Source organism: Hyaena hyaena, unplaced genomic scaffold, assembly GCF_003009895.1.
Source record: "Hyaena hyaena isolate Hyena2069 unplaced genomic scaffold, ASM300989v1 scaffold_121, whole genome shotgun sequence".
NCBI classification, from domain to species: Eukaryota; Metazoa; Chordata; class Mammalia; order Carnivora; family Hyaenidae; genus Hyaena; species Hyaena hyaena.
Genome location: NW_024080753.1, coordinates 835,609 through 855,601, shown reverse-complemented (window position 1 = coordinate 855,601; position 19,993 = coordinate 835,609). Strand labels below are relative to the sequence as shown.

The following is a 19,993-nucleotide window of genomic DNA, read 5'->3' as shown; positions in this document are numbered from 1 at the left end:
AGGATTGTCTGTTATCAGAAGGAAAAATCCTCCCGTGTTAAAAATTTCGCCAAATTTCAACACTTTGTGCGTGGGGGTGGGATGCTGGGCTGTGACCAGGGAAAGCGAGGGCACGGGGCTCAGGAAGGAAGCAAGCTCTGAGGGTGCCTCCGGGTGCCAGCGCCCTGCGAGTGCCTTTCACGCGTGTCCCCCCCCACAGGACAGCAGGCGCGCCCCCGTCTCCACTTCCCCGGGAAGGTGACGAAGGATTGGCGGCGCCAGGGTCCCAGGGTCGGGGAGAGCGCCCTGTCTGCCAGTGGGTTCGGAGGCGAAGGACCGCGCCGAAGGGGCCTCAGTCTGTGTGGGCCTCCGGGCAGTCCCAGCGAGGCCAGGTTTCCTCCGAGTGCGAGCTGGGTGTCTCCATCAGGGGCCTGGCGGTGACCCGGAAGAGAACGGGCCACTTCTGAGGTTTCCTAGCGTGAAGCCGAGGCGGTGGCTCTAGTCTTGACTTCCGTACTGCGTGTTGACGGAGAGCGCGGCCGGTCCCTTCATGGGGCTGTGGTCTTCTTTCTTACAGTGAAGTCCTTCACCCCCACATCAGGTGAACTTGAAAAACAGGCTACTTTTCGTTTCTACTAATTTAATTTAAATGTATCAAACCACTTTTCCAGAAAGCCTTGGACAAATACATATCTGTCTTCCCAGGCCTGGCCCCATTTTTGCCACCTCGGACCCTTTGTACGACCAGGGGCCCCAGGACAAGGAAAACGGATTGTCGCCCAGACTGTGGAGAGGGGTAGTCCGCCCTGGGGTTGGTTCACAGAAACAGGGTGCAGAAGTTTTCCGTTGGCCCCTGGTGCTGTTAGCTCAGGAAAGCCAGTTGACAGTTTACAAGGCTATTCTAGAAATACCTGGAAGTGAAGTTGGTTGTTCTTCCCGCGGAGAGCCCCTCAGGAGAAGGCAGACTACCTGGCCACTTCGCGTGTGCTCCTGTTACACAGTCAGTGTGGGTCCGGCCAGGACACGAGGGTCCCATGACAGTTCAGCGGTCTAGGGAGTCAGGAGAAGGAATGCTGGTCCCCGCTTTCTGTCTTTGAGGAGCCTTCTTGATCTTTTTTAGCGGCAATTTCCTTTACTTTAAAACGAAGGGTTCAGACTATAAAATCTCTCAGGACCTTTCTAGCACTTAACAATAATTCTAGGGTTGGTGCTAAGGTCTTTTCTAAGGGTTTCCTTCTCTTTCTCTTTTATTTGCCACTGTGCAGAAGTAGCCAAGGTCCGGGGCCGTAAGTTACAACAGCCTAAATGCCTGCCTCTTTATGTAAGAGTCGCGCTACATGGCAGCCTCTTAATAAAATAGGAGCTTTGTGTCTTTTTTGGTGTAATAAAAATTTGCTTTGAGTTTGCCTTACTGTTTGTCCAGTAACCACTGGCCATGTGTGGTTGCACTTAGTAAAATCTCATTCCTCAGTTGCACTTGGAGCATTGCAGGTGGTCCATACCCACGTGTGGCCGGTGGCTACTGCGTTCGACAGCACACAGCATATTTCCCTTTATCACAAAGCTCCGGTGGACAGGACTGGATTAACCGTATTCTCTCACATCATCCTAACTGGCCCGTATGGGTTTACATGCTATTCTGTAGTCTTCTAAGGTCTTTTTAGGCCATTTGTTCCCAAATGGGATTAGAAAGAAAGTCTGTGGAAGGTATTTTTATTAGTTATTTTTATAGTAGTGTAATTAAAAATAAATATGAATTGGGGCGCCTGGGTGGCTTAGTCGGTTAAGCGTCTGACTTTCGCTTAGGTCATGATCTCGCAGTTCGTGGGTTCAAGCCCCGCGTCGGGCTCTGTGCTGACTGGCAGCTCAGAGCCTGGAGCCTATTTCAGAGTCTGTGACTCCCTCTCTCTCTGACCCTCCCCTGCTCACGCTGTCTCTCTCTCTCTCCTAGAAATAAATAAAACATAAAAAAAAAAAAAAAAGAATTCATCTGTCTTTGCTGAATCTCTAATGGGCTGTCCTGTTTTTAGAGGTGGGTTTTAAAAAAGTGCTCCTGTGTGGTAGGTGGAATGAAAATAAAGGGCAAAGAAAGGGAAGCAAAAATATTATGAAAACAGGGTGGGCGGGGGACAAAACACAAGAGACTCTTTTTTTAATGTTTTATTTATTTCTAGGAGAGAGAAAGAGAGAGACAGCGCAAGCAGGGGAGGGTCAGAGAGAGAGGGAGTCACAGACTGAAACAGGCTCCAGGCTCTGAGCTGGTAGTCAGCACAGAACCCGACGCGGGGCTTGAACCCGCGAACCGCGAGATCATGACCTAAGCGAAAGTCGGACACTTAACCGACTAAGCCACCCAGGCGCCCCACAAGAGACTCTTAAATAGAGAACAAACAGAGGGTTACTGGAGGGGTTGTGGGAGGGAGATGGGCTAATGGGCATTAAGGGCATTAAAGAATCTATTCCTGAAATCATTATTGCACTATCTGATAACTAACTTGGATGTAAATTAAAAAATAAATTATATTTTTTAAAAAAAGAAAAGCGTAAAAGGAAGATTGAACATTAAACTATGTTTGTTGCCCTAGTACCCCAAATGAGACTGGAAAGGGGCAAGTAGAATTAACCTGCCTGTATAGTACAAGGTTCTTTAAAGCTAACTAGTCTAGAGCTGGTTACCACTTAATAAACTGTACCTACCCTTCTGGGTTTATGCACATGCCCCACAGAACTTTTGGGTGTGTAACCTGAGAGTCAAGGGGAGGAAAGAAATTTGCTTGGCTCTGCAGATTATATGTGTCGGTTCTATAAGAAAAATGTAAATGAGTGAAACTCCTAAAGGTCAGAACACCCTATTGGATATTGAATCATTGAATCATTCTGGTGCTTCCAGGCTTCTGAACAGATTTGATCACATGCATTAATGTACAAGGCAGGTGACAGCCAGGAGTTTTTGAAGGACACTGAACAATCAGGACCAGAATATGGCATTCTGGTGTGTCCGTCGACTCACTGTTTCTATATTTGAAATGAGTGCTCAGACATAGCAACATCTCTTTGTCCCATGTAGTGGTCATGCTAAGGGCCATGTGGCATCAAAGTACTGATTCATTTTGGAAAAGACAGTGTTGATTAGCTATGAGCCCAGTTGGACAGTTGCGTGTAGATTCTTAGTCATTGCAAATTACTTTAACATTTTGGACTTTGAAATTCTGAAAGATCAGAAGTTCCTTACTGTTTCAGTTGATGAGATTCTAGGGGACTAGTCGTTTGATTTCAGACTCAGGGCGTAATGCTCCAGTGCTAATAGTTGACTGTGGAAAAGTTTAGAATTGCATCCGATTTAATCAGCTGTTAGGCTGTGGTCATGGTTGTTGGTTTGCTTTGCTTTGTTTGTACCATCTTGAGATAACTTTTCCAACTCTAAAATATTTATTTAGTTTCTTCAACTTAAAATTAGTTTTTCATATTAACAACACACATTTAGTTATTCTTTTCCAGGTAGAGTGGTACCAGAAAACAAGAAGAAATTCTTTTCTGTGAGCACAAAGTTATGACCCAGATTTCTTTAGATCCTTAAACTGTCCCTGTATGCAACACTTCTTCCTGCCTTGCATAAATGAACATTCACAATGAGAAAAAAACAGATAAAAGTCTACTTTAACACTGAACTCTATTGTTTATTAAGTACACTTGCTTATTTTTATCTTGGTATATTGTGCTCTCATGGTCATATATCGGTTACATTCTACAAGTGGTCAGACATGCATACACTTATTAAAGTAAAACGATTTCCGAGATTATTTCTGCTTTCTTGTCGCCTGAAGCATGTGCCTGCCTCAGACCCAGCTGTTGAAGCTGAGCCGTCCACACCTGCCTGCTCTGGGAAAGGCGCTGCTGTGCCCTTAGCCTGTGCTCAGCGGCCGTGACAGACAAGCCTCCGTTCAGTGGTTAACTGTCCGTGTACTTTCTCCTTTCCCAGGAAGACTCCGAAAGGGCCCGGTACTCCCACCGGGCCAGCCGTCGGCGGCCGTCTCTGGTTTGTAACAGCTGATAAGTTTGCCCGATACTTTTCCTTGTTGACGTAACGCAGTCGCCCACTAACGTACACTCTGTTTCTTCTTATCAGGGAGTTGAGGATGCGCTGTCTGTTCGGAGTCTTGGCAGCCACAGGGTTGGTACTTAACGTTGTTTGTGCGGTGACGGCGGCTTCTGTGTGTGAGCCTCCCACAGCCTGCGTGACCTGACAGAGCTCCTATGTCCCGCTGCCTTTAGACCGTAACAAGGAAATACTGGCCAAGGCCTTTCATTGGCAGGGGATACTTTCTCTAAATCATTGCTATAATCAGTATAAATCAATTCTAAAATCACGCCTATCTTAATCTCTTAACATAGGTATTTACTATTTTTCTATAAAAGGACCTTTGATTTTGGAAAATTATCACAAAAGTAAGATTGATTTTTATGGAATGACATCTGTGTGGTTCAACTTTCAAATTTTCCTACTTTCATATTTTTTTTGAAAAGCAGTTTATTAAGTGGGTAATTGCTTGGGGCTTGGGTGACTAATGACAGTTTTATTGCATACAAAAGTTGAGCTACTGATTTGAAAAATTACCTGCTTATCATATTTATAGTAGTTGCCACACTTGAGTATTTTGGTTAATAGGTGTGGTGCGCATCAGCATCCTCGCACCAAGGCTGTGAGTCAGGGTAAATGAGGTTGGCTCATGGCTGTGAGTCAGGGTAAATGGGGTTTGCTCATGAAAGGCTGTGTCTTGTGTCAAGACGCTCCTCTCTTTTTAAAGAATGTGCTTCAAACCTTAAAGCAGCGCTGTTCATTTGTGCCTGGGTAATGTTGTGTATATGCTCATATCTGTTTTTCCTCAGTAAAACGATCTTTCATGTTGAGGTCTATATTGGTTAACTTTCCCTAAGTCTAGTTTTCTTGCTGTCTTGTATAGGATATAATAGCACTCTATAACCCACGTATGCTCTGGTAAACTAGATACTGATGTGTTTGTAATTCTTAAGTAGTCCTTTACTCTGGTTATAGTTCTCACTGGGGAATGTAATCTCCTGTCTTTTTACAGTAAGTTAGCAGACTTGTTTTTGAATCCTAAATATTTTCATTAATTGCAAAAGTTTAGATTTGTAAGAATATTAACAAGCCTTCACAGTAAACTAATCAGTAGCTTGAGAATGATTTTATAGGAGAACCATTTTTTAAAGATTAAATGAACTCATCCTGCTTCTCCCTGGAGATATTTTTTTTTCCTCTTTAGACAGTTTGGAAAGAATCTTACAGGGAGTTAGTCAACAAAAGCTTGAAAGTTGAGTGTTGGGGGCTTTGAAAAGAATCTCTCCCCACTTTTTAAAAATTTATGGCTTTTTGGGGCAGCTGGGTGGCTTAGTCGGTTAAGCGTCCGACTTTGGCTCAGGTCATGATCTCGCGGTTCGTGGGTTCGAGCCCCGCGTCGGGCTCTGTGCTGACTGCCAGCTCAGAGCCTGGAGCCTGTTTCGGAGTCTGTGACTCCCTCTCTCTCTGACCCTCCCCTGCTCACGCTGTCTCTCTCTCTCTCTCCTAGAAATAAATAAAAACATTAAAAAAAATTTTTTTTAAATTTATGGCTTTTTTCTTTGCTTTCCATTATAGCGTTCATAGTGTAAAGTTCTCATCATCAGTTATCCTCAGGCTGGTTATTTAAATTTCTATGTGGTCGCAGCCAAGCTTGACTATATATTAGTTACATTTGTTTAATATATAGTGAACAGTAAAACTATCTAAGTTTGACCTAATTTAGGAACCTTTAAAATGAATCTGCAAATAAGCACAAGAGGAATTAAATGTGCAATTAAACTAATAAGGAGTTGATTACCCTGAGTGTCTATATAGTAATGATGAGGATTTTCTTATTATGGAAATCATATCATTAAATAAATTTAAGATAAAAGTAGAACTTCACAGTATTTTATTTTGCCATGGTAACTGAAAATTTGCTATTGTATAATTTGGGAGTTTTGATATTTATCAGTTATTAAATTTTTTTTTAATGTTTATTTTTGAAAGAGAGAAAGAGTGAAGGGAGACAGAGTGTGAGCGGGGGAGGAGCAGAGAGAGAGGGAGACACAGAATCTGAAACAGGCTCCAGGCTCTGAGCTGTCAGCACAGAGCCCAATGTGGGGCTCAAACTCGCAGACCATGAGATCATGACCTGAACCGAAGTCGGATGCTCAACCCACTGAGCCACCCAGGAGCCCCCATCAGTTACTTTTTAAAACTTACGAGCTGTATATTAAAAGGTCTAACACTTCCGGACCTTGTATTGATGTATGGACATTGGCAGTACCTGGACTTGAGGGCAGACATATTTAAGGTTTTCTGCCACACTCTTAGGACTTTGATCTTCGTCCAGTTAAATTTCAGTGCTTTTCTTGACAAATGGCCAGGAGGTATTTGGGCTGGAAATGGTGTCCGTGCTATAGGCATTTTGTATACAAATAAAAAGAGCAAAGATAGTTCAGGACTAAGAATGGTTGGTTTGGGGAAAAGAGGATGAAATCAAAGCCCTGAGCTTAGAATTTAAAATCTGTTTCTTTCAAAAACTATCAGCCTTTAAAAAACATCTTAGAAATGCTTGGTCACTGCTTTTTATACTGAAATACAAGGAGACTATAAGGTAGACGTCCAAAATTAGAAAATTGAGATGCTCTTGAACTAGAGCAGTAGGGATACATGGCAGTTTCTTCCTGGTGCAGATTTTTACTGTTACATATATTAGTTCTGTATTTAATTACCAGTAGCCTTAGTGTAATTTTAATGAATATACTTTTAATATGCTTGCAATTTGTGTCTTTCATTTACTACTACACTGTTTAATTCCATGGAAGAGCCCATCGAAGGACATAACTGGGACGCACTGGAGCAGAGCCAGTACACCCAGAAGGAGAGACATCATGGTGTGTAGTTCAGAAAAATGTGCAGTGTTAATGTTATGCGTTCACTGCTGACTCTGAGAGTTCTGTGGGGGTGGGTAGTAGGTCTATCCCAATGGAAATTGACACATGCTGAACATTGTTTCCACAACTTGTTTGCTGTATTTCTTTTGATTTTGTTTCAAATGAAGACCCTCAGGTAACTTTCTGGGAGAGTTAAAAAAATTTTTTTTCTTAGTAGACCATAATAGCATTTTGGAAATATTTTAGCTAGAGCCCTTAATATCTTCAGTTCTCCTTCTTTGATGAATCGTTTGTTTTTAAACAACATAAACACCAGTTGGCGTGTCCTGGGCGGATTCTTTCCATTTACTCTATTGTTTTAGTAGCATTGGAGTGTCAGTTACGGATTTCTTACTAGATAGAGTCAACAATTTAAAAAAAACATCTGAACTCTACATTACATTTTGGGAAAGGAAAATTGAAACAGGTCAATTGTGATGCAACTTGTTAAATTCTCTGCCTTTGTAAAATGCCTTCGGTGCTCCAGAGAGGACCAGAAAACATAATACATGACTGTTGTCTTCAGTGAACTTACCTGGTCAGGAGGGTGGGATAGTTAATATGCAAGAATGTGTGATTCGAGTCATAACATAATTTTGTGATGGCATTCTCTTTTAAACAAAAAAGGTATTTTGTTGACTGAGTAAAGTCCTAAGTGAAATTTCTACTGAGAAGGGACTTTACTTTCAGGGAAATGTCACTCACCACACAGAGACATTTATCATTGCACATAATTTGCCAAATGCACACCTTTAGGCATTCTAGAAAATTTTAGACAGATTTTTTTTTGCACATATAATAACACTCTTTATTCCTTGCCTCTTCTGGGTCAGATTGCTTAAAAGGTATAAGCTAGAATGCTTAAAATACAAAATTAGGAAACCAGAAATCTAAGTAGTTAACTATTTAATTACGTTTCTTGGGTTTGAAATGTAGTGTTATGCTTTTTATCTTATTTTCTTAGAGTCTGTACATGAAATGTGATTTTTCTGGTTTTATCGTAAGTTTTATGTATTGTTCCTTTATTTATGCTTATAATGCCAGCCCTGTATGTATACTGTGCATTCTACACTTTGCTCACATTAAATTTCCAGTTTTGTCCAGTGTTTTTGGTTTTTAGTTTAGTTGAGAAAGGAGGTTTTCAGCTGTATGTCCACAGGCAGGTCCAAGGGAACATCCTACATTTTGATCCTGCATTTGTTTTTTTGTCAGCTTGATGATGTTATATGCTGTCACTTCATTGTTCGTGCCTCGCTTTGCCACGTTTCAAACAATGGGAAGTGATGGTAACAGTCACAGTAATAAGTAAAACATCTTTTAACTTCAGAATGCTTAATTCCCACATTTAAAGACTTTCTTAGGATGTTTTGTGCTAGAGTGTACTGAGATCGAATCGTCTCACCATTACTGATGAGGAATCCTGGATCTGAAAGAGAACATGCAGTTTTACATGTACATACAGTTTAGCAATAACTAGGGAAGTGTGGGTGGGGGAAAGAATGTTTTTTAATTCAAATGTAACAACCTTTGTGTATAACTTTGGGCTTTTAAGGTGTGCTGGGCTTTTTAAAATTAAGTTCTTATTTAAATTCCAGTTTGGATTTTTAATCTTTGCAAATGTTGCTTTTTTCCTCCTTATATCTCTGATTTTGGACTGGTACCTTTCTCCGAAACCCAGTATGATGCTCTCAAGGACAGATCATCAAGACTTCCGTCACTAGTATGTGGTGCATGACTTTGTGTTAAATGTAGAGTTTTTCTGTATAAATGCCTGATGATGCTAATCACAGATTGTGACTAACTCTCACAGGTTTGTTATTATGCTTTGGGGAAAGAATGTGGCCAGTAATGGAATCGTGGCATAATTTACCATTCGAATAATTTTTTCTTTTAGAATTTTAGGATCAGCTAACAATGACTTGCTTCCCTGTTCAGGACTAAGACTGGTAGTAGCTTCTTTTTTCAAAGTGATGAACCACGCAGCTGACACATGTCTGTTGCCCGGAAGACACGTTCCTGGCAGCGTTTGATACTCACTGAGCTATGGGCCCTGCTGTGTCTCGCTCTGTGTGCCCCAAGTCAGCAGGTGCGAAGTTACCAAACAGGAAGCAGCCAGCAGGGAGAAATGATGCCTGAAATGTCAGTTACGTTTGCTTGTATTTGCTTGATTTGGTTGGTTTGTTATGTATGTCATTTTAGCCAAGGAAGTTTAGTTATAGCATGTTTTCCTTAGGTTATGTCAGCGGGTTGCCTGTTTCTAGACCATGTAGTCATCTCTTAAAATGTTCAGGGTAACGTCTACATGGAAGGTTATGCGTGTTCAAAAAGAAGAGTGAGTGGACAGTCTCAGGATGGAGCTGTGCGTGTGTCAGGTGGTTTGCCGGGTGCACACTAGTGACCGCTAGAGCGCATCCCCCTGCCCCTCCTCGTTCAGATGCGTGGTGCGGAGCCATATTGGGTTTCTTATCTACCTGTCAGCCTGTGTGCCACTGTTTGTGTCCTTTATTCCCGGTATACACTTGGCTCTGTGCTCCTGGGAGAAGTTCTGTACTGAGACAGTGCTGTCTTCCTAGGACCTGCGTGTCAGGCCACTGTCTGATGATGCTGCCGCTCTGAGGGATGGTCCGGACCATGGAGGCCGTTCTCCGGAGCAGCACGTGCTGCGGGACCACTGACTTGGGTCAAGAGTACATTCTTGGGCGAAGCAATGTCATGTTCTTTCTCTTTCGGTCTTTTTTGGTTGATCCCAAAGGATTGCCTTCTGCCCTTTGGCTGAGGACGACCTAGAAGGAGGTGGACCCTCTTGTCACCCGTATCTTTATAAGGAAGATAGGACTCAAATAAGGGGTGGGAGAAATCCCCACAAACCCTCTCTGCCTGGCTCTGAGTCGTGATTGTATCTGTTTTAGCCGGTTGCACGTGGAGCTGGATGGTGCAGTGGGAAAAGAGGGGGTTGCAGACGTGCAGAGGTGCCGGAGATCTGAGCTAGGCAAGGGCAGTGACTCATTTACTAACATCCGGGAAGTAGATTGCATGGGGGCTGCTCTGTATCTCATACGCATCTTTCTCTGTATAATTTTAAAACAGATTTTGTGAAGTTATTGTTAAAGCTTCACTATATAATCATTAAAGTTAACTTGACGTGTTTATTTCCAGAACCATTCTTACAGTCACTCTTACAGGACGAAGAAGAGTTCTTCTGGTTCTCATAAAGACCCACTGGTTAGTTGTGTTCTCTCATGTCCCACGGTCTTGTGCTGCTGTGAAAGTTACTGATTACTTTTAGGGAACTTAAGAATTATGATCGCAACTTTGGTGTGCCTTAGGCATTATTGAAGTTTGATAGCGTACCCAAGCATGATTATTCAGAATCTTATTTGAAAGTAATTTTGTTTTCACTTCCAGGATCTAATATCAAGTTAATACAAGAAGTTCCTTCACCACCTGTTTTCATTTATGAACTGTCTTTTGGTATATACTTCAAGAATATGTTTAGTGAGATTTTTATCCTTATTTTGGAAATTTGAATTCATTTAGTTGTGGTATCACAGGCAATACCAAACTCACAAATAGGTTTCATTCTGAGAGTTTGTAGGTTAAATTTTGGGAACATGGAGTTTTCCAGTAGAAACTATGAAATATGTGTTAGTACAGTTCTGTGCTGTTGTGCAGAGAACTCCTGAGCCCGTTATGCCATGAAGCTACAGAACTGTAGTGCTCCGTCCAGCCACTCCCAGCCGCTTCGCTAGACAAAGTGTGTCCGGAATGCCCACTGGGGTGTGAGGGACACCTCTTCCTGTTAGGCTGCCCCAGTCCTGGCAGGAAAATCCGTCCCGGGTTCCCTGCTACCTGGTTCCCGTGTAAGGGGCTCTGACGCTCGGGGGGGTGGGGGAGGTGGGCTTTGGCACAGAGGAGGGGGGAGAGGACATCAGTGAGAGGTGGAGGGTGGAGCACTGGGACCGTGTAGTGCAGGGGGGCAGGGCCTGGAGTGGCAGGGGCTCCGCGGGAGGGGGGTGGGCTCCCCCCCGACCACCCCCCCATTGCAGAGTTGGCAGCGTAGCAGGAGTCTTTCAGTCCGGGATTGCTTACATTTCCTTAACTTCCACGTAAAGAAGATGGCTGGATGAATTAGAAAGAGGATTTTGTAGATGATTTTCTCTTCGTCAGGTAACCACAGTCTGTAAAGTGGCTTATTTTGCGTAGTGTTTTGACAAATGAACTTGGCATAGATATTTTAGGCCGAGCCTATTTAGTAAACACTCGCACTCCGTCTTTGGTACCTTAATTTGATCAGTTCATTTTGACAAATAATGGGATTAGGAGAAGTTTGAAAACAAAAAAGACTTTACTACTTCCTGTGGCCTTGCCAGATGGATTATAAAGTGGTCATTATTCAGTTGTCCTGGATTTTTAAAGGATGTTACCAAGTGGGACAGGAGAATAAATCCCTTTTTATTTCTATCCCGTTTTGACTGAGGGTTTATGCTCATGTTTTTAAAGTAAAAAAACTAGTAAAGGCTTGGTTTGAAAACACTTAATCTTTAATATTAGTCTTTTTTGGAGACTTGAGATAATTACTATTGTAACTTAATGCAGTTCAGTGCTGCAAAGTCATTGTTTCGGAGGAGAGGGGTTGGCAATACGGAGTCGCCTCCGCGCATTGTTAACAACGTTTAAACCAAGAAAAATGTTTAATTGTACTTTTTGCAGAGCGGCCTCTACTTTGACCAGAGAAGCTACAGCAGCCTTAGACATAGCAGAGCCCTCCCCGCCTACCACTCTCGGGTTTGTCTCAGGCTTGTTGGCTTTGTGTGTTTTGTTTTCCCACTTGAACACCCGCGATTTCTAACCCGCGATTTTGCATTTTGACGGGGTAGAACTAATCTGTTAATGGCTGTGTGCCCACTGGCTTGTGGTAACTGAACTCGTAGAGTCTGTGTGAGTGTCTTTATACGACAGGAACTGCTGAATCACCGTTGTGCTAAATACTCACTTTTTAAAATGAAAACTACTTAACATGTAAAAACGTTCAAAGAATTGTATAGCGACCATCCATGTGTCTACCACTTAAGGAGTCTACACTTAATATTTTGCTATATATCCTTTATCATATTATTGTCTGTCCATCCATCCATTGATCCATCTTTTTGGGGGGATGTATTTCAGAATAAGTTGCAGGCATCAGTACACATCATGGTGAATGTCTTTCTAATGAAAGCTTACATGTAGGATTTAAACTGTAAATGGGGTGAGAATATAATTATTTAATGTCTGAACTCTTGTATTTTTTCAAGGAATCTGGCACATCAGTACACTGAAAAAACATTAAATATACAGTGCATAGTACATTTAAAATAATTCATTCGTCAAAACCTGCACACAAAACTTATTCTGATTTGCCCTGTCTGATGGGCTTGGGGAAAAGAATCGAAAATTATATTTCTAAATGACATTGGAAAAAGAAAGATTGAATTCCATTTTAAGAAGTGCTGTGCCTTGTCAGTTGCTTTGGATTTGTTGCGACCAGTACAGTTTATCTGATTAAACTAAGGCTTGTTTTGAAATACTGGTTTCTAATCTATTTGGAAAATGGTGTTTGCAGAGATGGCTTGGAGCTCATTTACCTGGTTCCTCAGCCATCAGGCTAAGTCCATTTGGAGTCTACTGTGAGGTCACAGAACGTGGCCCAGGGGCCATGTGCCACCTACCTGGGTGTGGCCACCCTCGTCCACAGACCCGCGCCACAGCCCTCTTTCCTGGAGTGCTACCTCCTGACATTACTGTTGGAAGCCCACCAGGACGTAAACACATTTATAGAAAACTATTCCAGGTGTTTTTGTTACTTATCCCTTAAAATGGGTATTCACAGATTTTTTTTTAATGTTCATTTTTGAGAGAGAGAGAGCGCGCACAAGCAGGGGCAGGGCAGAGAGAGAGGGAGACACATATTCTGAAACAGGCTCTGGGCTGAAAGTGCGGTCTGACATGGGGCTCGAGATCATGACCTGAGCTGAAGTCAGACGCTTAGCCGACTGAGCGAGCCACCCAGGCGCCCCTGGAAAGGAGTTCTGATGACGAAGTTGTGCTCAGCTGTGTGTTACTGAACTCAGCACCCAGGAATTGCTAATAAATTATGGAGTGTAGAATAATCACTGCTTCTGCTTTCACGATAGAGAGACCAGTTCTTTTGTTTTGCTAAATTGTCTTGTTCTGTTTTTTCTTTCTTGACAGTCTTCTTCCCTGTGTAGTGAGCCTCTGGCGACGTGGAAGAGTAACAGGGTTAGTACTTTCTCAGCGGTGTGTTGCCTTCAGAGGTACCAGTTGCTTTTCTTTGGGTTAAATCCTGCGCTTTTTCTCATAGGCCTCCTTTACTGCAGATTCCGGGCTGCTGAGAAGCACCAGTCTGGTGCGTACTGTCCCTTCCAGTGTGTGTGCTGCCCCCCCCCGGGGGAGGGGCGCTGTCCTGGCGCCTCTGCTCCACGAGAGTCAGGGACACAGGCTTTCCTGCCGAGCGCCCTGCGGGATGTGCTGCCTGCGCTTCAGATGCAAAACCTGCGGCGGTGAAAAAGCCCCTCCTTTCCAAGGGTCCTGTAGACACGGCGGACTTCGTGCCGCACCCCACCCCCCCCCATGCTCGGTGGGACGGCTGCCCGCGCACGGCTCTGGTATTTCCCGTGGGACAGCTGCGGCGCCCGCCACGGCGGGGCTGCGTCCGACACGCAGGCTGACCGGAGAGCAGGAGCCGTGCGCCGCGTGACGCGCCGTGGCCTTGTGCTTCCCAGCGGCCGCGCGCGTGCCTGTGCGCGTGTGTGTGCGCGTGTGCGCGCCGTGGCCGCTCTCGGGGGCCCTCGTTCCTTCTCCGCGCCGCTCCCTCTCCGGAGGGAGAGCACTCCTAAGCGTTCCTCCTGGTTTCGCGGCCGGGGGGGGGGGGGGGGGGGGGGGGGGGGGGGAGACCCTGTCACTGCCGAGCGTTTGGAGCCGAGTGGGAGCGTGGCGCTGTGGCGCGGGGAGGCCGGCCGTGACGCCGCCCCGCCCGCGCTCCGCTGGCGTAGCCCGTGGACACGGCCTGGGACCGGAGTGCTGCCCGGAGCCGGGACACTTCCAGAACTGCCCTGATGCTGGAGAGGGATAAGTGGCGTTTTCTCTGTTCTGTAGGTGTCGCTCTATGGCGGTGGATTGTATCCCCCTCACGGGGCTCGAACTGTAAGTCCAGCCGGAGGGGGGTGGTGAGGCGGGTGATGGGCAGGTGGGCACGACTTACCTGCGAAGCATAGGCGCTTCACCCGGCCCGCGGGTGCCCTGTAAGCCGAGCCCCGGGAGCTGCCGAGTGTGACCCTCGCGTGCGCCGGAGTCCCGGCGCCGGGGGTGAGGGAACGCAGGCCGAGGAGCCCCTTCCTGCTCGCCCGTCCCTCCGGGGAGGGTGGGGGCCGTGCCCCTCAGGACACCCCCGCCCCTCTCACCCTCCTGCCCGGGGCTGGGGGGCGGGGGGCGGGTCCCAGACCGGGGAGCGGCGGTCACCTTCCCCGTGGACGCCGGCAGCCGCTGAGGGTGCCGGGTCCCTAACGTGTCCCCAGCAGGAAGGGGGCGGCACCGTTGTAACTGCCTTCCTCCCGGGACCTTCACAGCCGTCCGAATACAGCTGGCGCTCCTCGAGGACTAGCTCGGCCCGAAGCAGCCCCGTGGTGAGCGCCGCCTGGGCCCCGCGCGCCGCGCCTGGGGCTGGGAGGCTGCGTGCGCAGGCCCGAACCTGGGGGGGCCCGGGGGGCACCTGGGGGGCCGGGGGGGGGCGCTGCGCGCTCCCGTGCACGGCTGTCGTCCTCCCTCAGCGCACGCTCGCGTGTGCCGGTCGTGCTCGCCGGTGCTCTGTGTGAACGTGGCCCCGTACGTAATTTCTGAAACGAGTCCGGACGACGTGTGGCGTGACGTCTGCGAGCGTCTTGCCTCTTCAGCGGGGGCGATGCCGTAGCAGGCCTGCCGCCCCTTCCCCGCTTCCCGCCCCGGCGCTTTCCCGGCCCCCCCCCCCCCGGGGGTGGAGCGGGCTTGGGGGAGCCAGTCCGCCGCTAGAAACCGTCACGGGAAGGCCCCAGCCGCGACGCTTCTACTCACCTGTTTCTGGAGTATTAAAGCATTTTTAAGCTCTGACAGTAGTGGTGGCTTCAGGAGGTCCACGTTAAGGGCCCTCCCCCGCGTCTGTTCCCCCCCATGCAGCCTCCGGACTCGTGTAGCGTTCGGAGACCGCCCCGCGCGGATGTGAACACCTCCTGTGCCTCGACTTGCCTTCTTTACATAAAGCCTCTTGTATCCGCGCCTGAAGATTTCCTTCATTTTTTTTCTTTGGCATTTAAAAGATTTTTTTTAGTGTATTTTTTTTTTAAGAGAGTGAGCGCGTTGTGCATGAGCAAAACGAAGGGAGAGGCAGAGACAGAGAAAGAGAGAGAGAGAGATAGTCCTAAGTGGGCTCAGTGCTGTCAGCCCAGTGTAGGGCTCAGCCCCACAGACTGAGATATCACCTGAGCTGAGATCAAGAGTTGGGTGCTCCGGCCACTGAGCCACCCCAGGCACCCTTGACGTTGAAAAGATTTTTAAAAAGTAAATCATGTTCCGGGACGCCTGGGTGGCTTAGTCGGTTAAGCGTCCGACTTTCGCTTAGGTCATGATCTCGCGGTTCGTGGGTTCGAGCCCCGCGTCAGGCTCTGTGCTGACTGCCAGCTCAGAGCCTGGAGCCTGTTTCAGAGTCTGTGACTCCCTCTCTCTCTGATCCTCCCCTGCTCAAACTGTCTCTCTCTCTCTCCTAGAAATAAATAAAACATTAAAAAAAATTTTAAAAAGTAAATCATGTTCCTTATTCTACCAAATGCTTTTTGGAGATAGTGTTTTTCGTCAGCACGTCAGCAGGTCTTTTTAATGACGATGTACTATTCCATTAGTGCATGGATTGTACATTTCTTTTGGAGGATTTCTTGGATACATTTTATTTCTTGGTAGGGGTATTGTTTTTTGTTTTTAATTGGACCCTAGTTGACACACAGTGTTCCTTACTTACCTGTGTACAGCGTGGTGATGCGACCAGCCTGCCCGTGGTGCTGCGTTCACCACAGCACGTCTCTCCCCGTACAGCACTCTGTAGCTCCCCTGTTCACACTCTCTGTGCTCTTTTACCCTTGTGACTCCATCATCACGTAACTGGAACTTTGTATTTTCCACTCCCCTATCCATGGACGTTTAGGGTTGCGCGATTTGTTACCACAAACACTTGCATAGTGGACTCTCTTATACAAGTATATTTTTGTGTATGTATGAGTAGATCTCATATAAGGGAACTTGTTAATCCTAAAATGATGGGGGTATATACATTTAAATTATGATGTACATTGCCACATTGCCCACCAAAAAGACTGTACTAAGTTTTTTTTCCAGTGGCAAAGAGTGACTTGAGGAACTACCTTGTTATTCTGGACAGTGTCAAAATTGGAGAAACTACTTTTTAAAAAAATTTTTTTGAGAGGGAACATGCAAGCACGTAAGTGAGGGAGGGTCAGGGAGAGAGGGCGTCAGAGGATCCTAAGTGGGTTCTGTGCTGACAGCAGAGAGCCCGATGTGGGGCTTGAACTCACGAACCATGAGATCATGACCTTAGCCATAGTCGGTTGCTTAACTGACTGAGCCACCCAGGCGCCCTGGAGAAATTATTAAAGTAGTTTCTTAATGTTCAGTACAGATCGCTTTGTGGAATGGAGTAAGTGAACTATATTAGTTTTCTTTTATATATATGTTCAACTCTGTTCTGCCATTTCCAAGTGGCAGTTCTCAGGAATTCTACTCCCATACTTAACAAAAATGTACACAGACATGTTTCAGGAGATAAAGGCTTTTGATATAAGTAGGAAGTTTACTTTTACCTTACTCTGTAATAAAATTCCACTTGGCAGTTCTTGGGCCTGGTAGCATTTTTAATGTACCAATGTGATGAGCCCTTGCAAACAAAGTTATAGTAATACATTTTCAGTCGAGTGTAGAGCCTTGTCCTTGTGTGCTGCCTATTTGCTATGTGATTTGCATGTTGAGTTCAGAGTCATTATCTTAGTGATGCCAGAATAGTTCTTCAGTGACGTCAGAATGGAGGTAAGCTTCACACATGGAAGAGGAGTCTTCTAGGACTGGTGAAATAGGAAGGAAACTGTAGGGTGATGTTAGAAATAGCTCCACTCATTGCCTAGGAATGAATAAAGGAAAATAAGAATCATCATTTCAGTGTCCTTGCTGGTAGGAAATTCTGTCTTTGACTTATGTATTATTTCCCTTGAAGATATTCTTAATATTTTCTCTCCCAGACTGAAATATTAAGTACACTTACTGACCACTGATGGGATCCCAAGGGGCCTAGAGGTTTAGAAAGCATGAAACCCCTAACTGCTTTTGAGTGGTCTCTTTATGCCCCAGCCCTTCACTCCTGCCCTCTTTCCTTCTGTACCTTCAATAAAAGATAAAGTAGTATTTTATTCTGTGTGCTTTTTGGAAAATACCTTTTGGTCTTCAGGGGTAGTTTATTGTGCCTTGAAGTCACTTTTCTATTTGATGGTGCCCGATAACGGGGTGCCCGTGATAGGCTTGTGTGCAATATCTGCATGCTTCTCAGAACCTTCCCCAGTGTGCTACAGCCAGGTGAGACCTGCAGTGAAGTCGCACCGTCTTCATTATCTGTTTTTACTGTCTGTAGTTTCCCGACGATGACTGTGCAAGCATTGGGTCTTCTGGTCGTGCCAGTCCTGGGCGAAGGGACAGTGTGGTGAGCGTGGTTTGCATGCAGACATGTACCGTGAGCTTTAAAATTGCACCAGTGTGTGATCACGTGAACTCTACTAGAAAGTGAGATTTGCATTTGACAAAATGAGCATTTTCTTCAAATTTAGTTTAATTGAATAATTTGCCTTCGAAAATGTGTTCCGTGAATGTGCGTTCTCTGTGGGCTGCGAAGGCTTTCAGTAATAACTTGCCCCTCACACCTCTTACGTGCTAGTCTGCGTATTTGAAAGATTTACGCTTTTTGTTCTCTGTTGCCGTTTTATTCATATGCATTTGTGTGCACAGTTCACAAACAAGTTTTTCAAAGCAAAATTAATGCTCTGCTCTGTGTAAGACTTGTGACCGTGGATTGCAGATCATGTCAGTTGCTTTCTTTGCTGAGTATTTAAGATGCATTGTTTATTATTTATACATCTTTTAAGACCTGTGAACTTTTTAGGAGTTGTTGATGGCAAAATTTAAAAATTCCAGTCTTAGAATTCAACTAGCATAATAATTGTAGAAGCAACATTAAATAGTTAGGGGAGACTACAGATTGAATAATTTCAGATTATTCTTTTGATGAAGCTGGGAGTTTTACAGAGAGCTGATGACATTTTTGCTATATATAAGAATTGATTTGGAAATCATATCGGTAAGGATGGTATGTCAGCTTAGAGCTAGAAAAAAGAGCCATGTTTTGTGAAAGATATTGATAAACATGAAGTTTCCATAGAGAACGGGACCACCAAATGTTTGTGAGATTTGTCGCCAAGAATGCAGCCATCTGATGAAGGCAGGTGTGGTCCACTGCGAGCCAGCTCGCGCTCATCCGTCCTCCCAGGCCAGGCCGCCCGGAAGCCCCTGGGACAGTGACGGGGTGGACAGGGCAGGGCCTTTAAAGTCACGAAGCCCGGCTCTGAGCCCCCCTCCAGCCCGTCGTGTTAGTTGCGGCTGATTTGTGACGGGGATGTTAGTGCCCGTCTGGTAGGCAGGCTTGGCGTGCGCGTTGAGGGAGTTGCTGCGCGCACAGTCCTGGAGTCCGCGGGCGGTCGGACGCCGTCCGGGGCTGCGTGTGCTGCTCTCCCCGTGAATAAAAGCACGTCTGCTGCACCGCGTCCGCCCTCAGCGCTTCTCGCCGGTGAGCGCTGCGGTCTGTGGGTGGTGCGCTTCCGGATCCCCTCGCCGGAAGGGAAGGGTTCTAAGCCGGGTGGTGGGGCAGAGCCCGAGGGCAGGAGAGCGGGGGCGGGCGGGGCGGGCGACCCCCGCCCTCGTTCCCGCGCTGAGGGGCGCGTGCTGGGAGGGCCGCGGTGAGCCCGGCGCAGCACGGCTCCGACTTCGTGGGCTCGCGTCCCCGTGAAGGAAGTAGTAAGTGAGAAAGCAGAGGAAGAAAAAGAAAGTGACCCCCGGAACTGTGACGAGAAAGGCAGGGAGAGGACAGGGAACGTGAAGGGACGCACGAGGGTGTCCGAGTCCCCTTGGGTGGGGCGATCAGGGCGGGCTTCCCCGGGGAGACGACCCGGACGAGACTGGAAGCGGCGGAGGCGGCCCGAAGAGCTGGGAGCGCACCTTCTAGGCCAGTGAGAGAGTCTCAGGTGGGGAAGACGGGGTGTTGGGAAACCGGGAAGAGGCCGGTGTGGCTCTTTCCTTCTTTTGCCCCACAGGCCCCTGGCCTTGAGGAAGGTGAAAGAGGGGGAAGTGTAGAACCTGGGTAAAAGGGAATGGATACCCTGCACTAGTGCCGCGTCGCGCGTGTAGGTGCTTCACGGAGGTGATGGCGTGTATACGGAACTACACCTTGTGAAGTGACGGAGAGGTTTGTGGCAAATACTCTTCTAGAAACGCCCGCAGCGAGGACGGCGTGTGCGCTGCGCGCGGGAGCCCTGGCCGGCGCCCCCGGGTGGCTGGCGGAGGGACCCCGAGCCTGGCTCCGGGGCTGTGGTTTCGCTCCGGGGCCTCGGCCGTTCTTCTCTGTTCGCAGTGTGTTGACTGCAGTCGTTTTCCTCAGTTCATGATAGTTTATGAAGCACCCCAGGGTTTCCCCTCACACGCCGATGTGCTTGTCCTTTCCTTCTCCCTTTTCTTAACCTTTAAAGCGTCTCATTTTTTCCGATTGAAAGGTTTCTGCCGCCGATTATTTCGGTCGCTCCAGTCGTAGGGCGAGTGTAGTGTCCGAGGCGGATGACGTCGGCACCCCAGATGGGACCCGCGTGAGTGTACCGCATGGAGGGGTCGT

At 46.7% G+C, this 19,993-nt stretch overlaps 1 protein-coding gene across 11 annotated transcripts in view; it reads left to right on the top strand.

Moving 5' to 3' along the window:
* LRRFIP2 (LRR binding FLII interacting protein 2) overlaps positions 1–19,993 on the top strand; it is a 100,622-nt gene that overhangs the window by 39,801 nt on the left and 40,828 nt on the right. For 2 of the 11 annotated variants that reach the window (XM_039237233.1, XM_039237237.1), the window contains exons 4-5: positions 17,693–17,761; positions 19,878–19,967. The exons of 6 other annotated variants lie outside the window; for them this stretch is intronic. In XM_039237233.1, the coding sequence (XP_039093164.1) occupies positions 17,693–17,761; positions 19,878–19,967 (159 nt within the window). Of the gene's footprint in view, positions 1–4,105; positions 4,151–6,867; positions 6,937–8,653; positions 8,696–10,131; positions 10,198–11,685; positions 11,761–13,206; positions 13,255–13,336; positions 13,382–14,130; positions 14,179–14,600; positions 14,658–17,692; positions 17,762–19,877; positions 19,968–19,993 lie in introns of all 11 variants that reach the window. 3 more of the 11 variants (XM_039237243.1, XM_039237234.1, XM_039237235.1) reach the window with 3 other exon arrangements.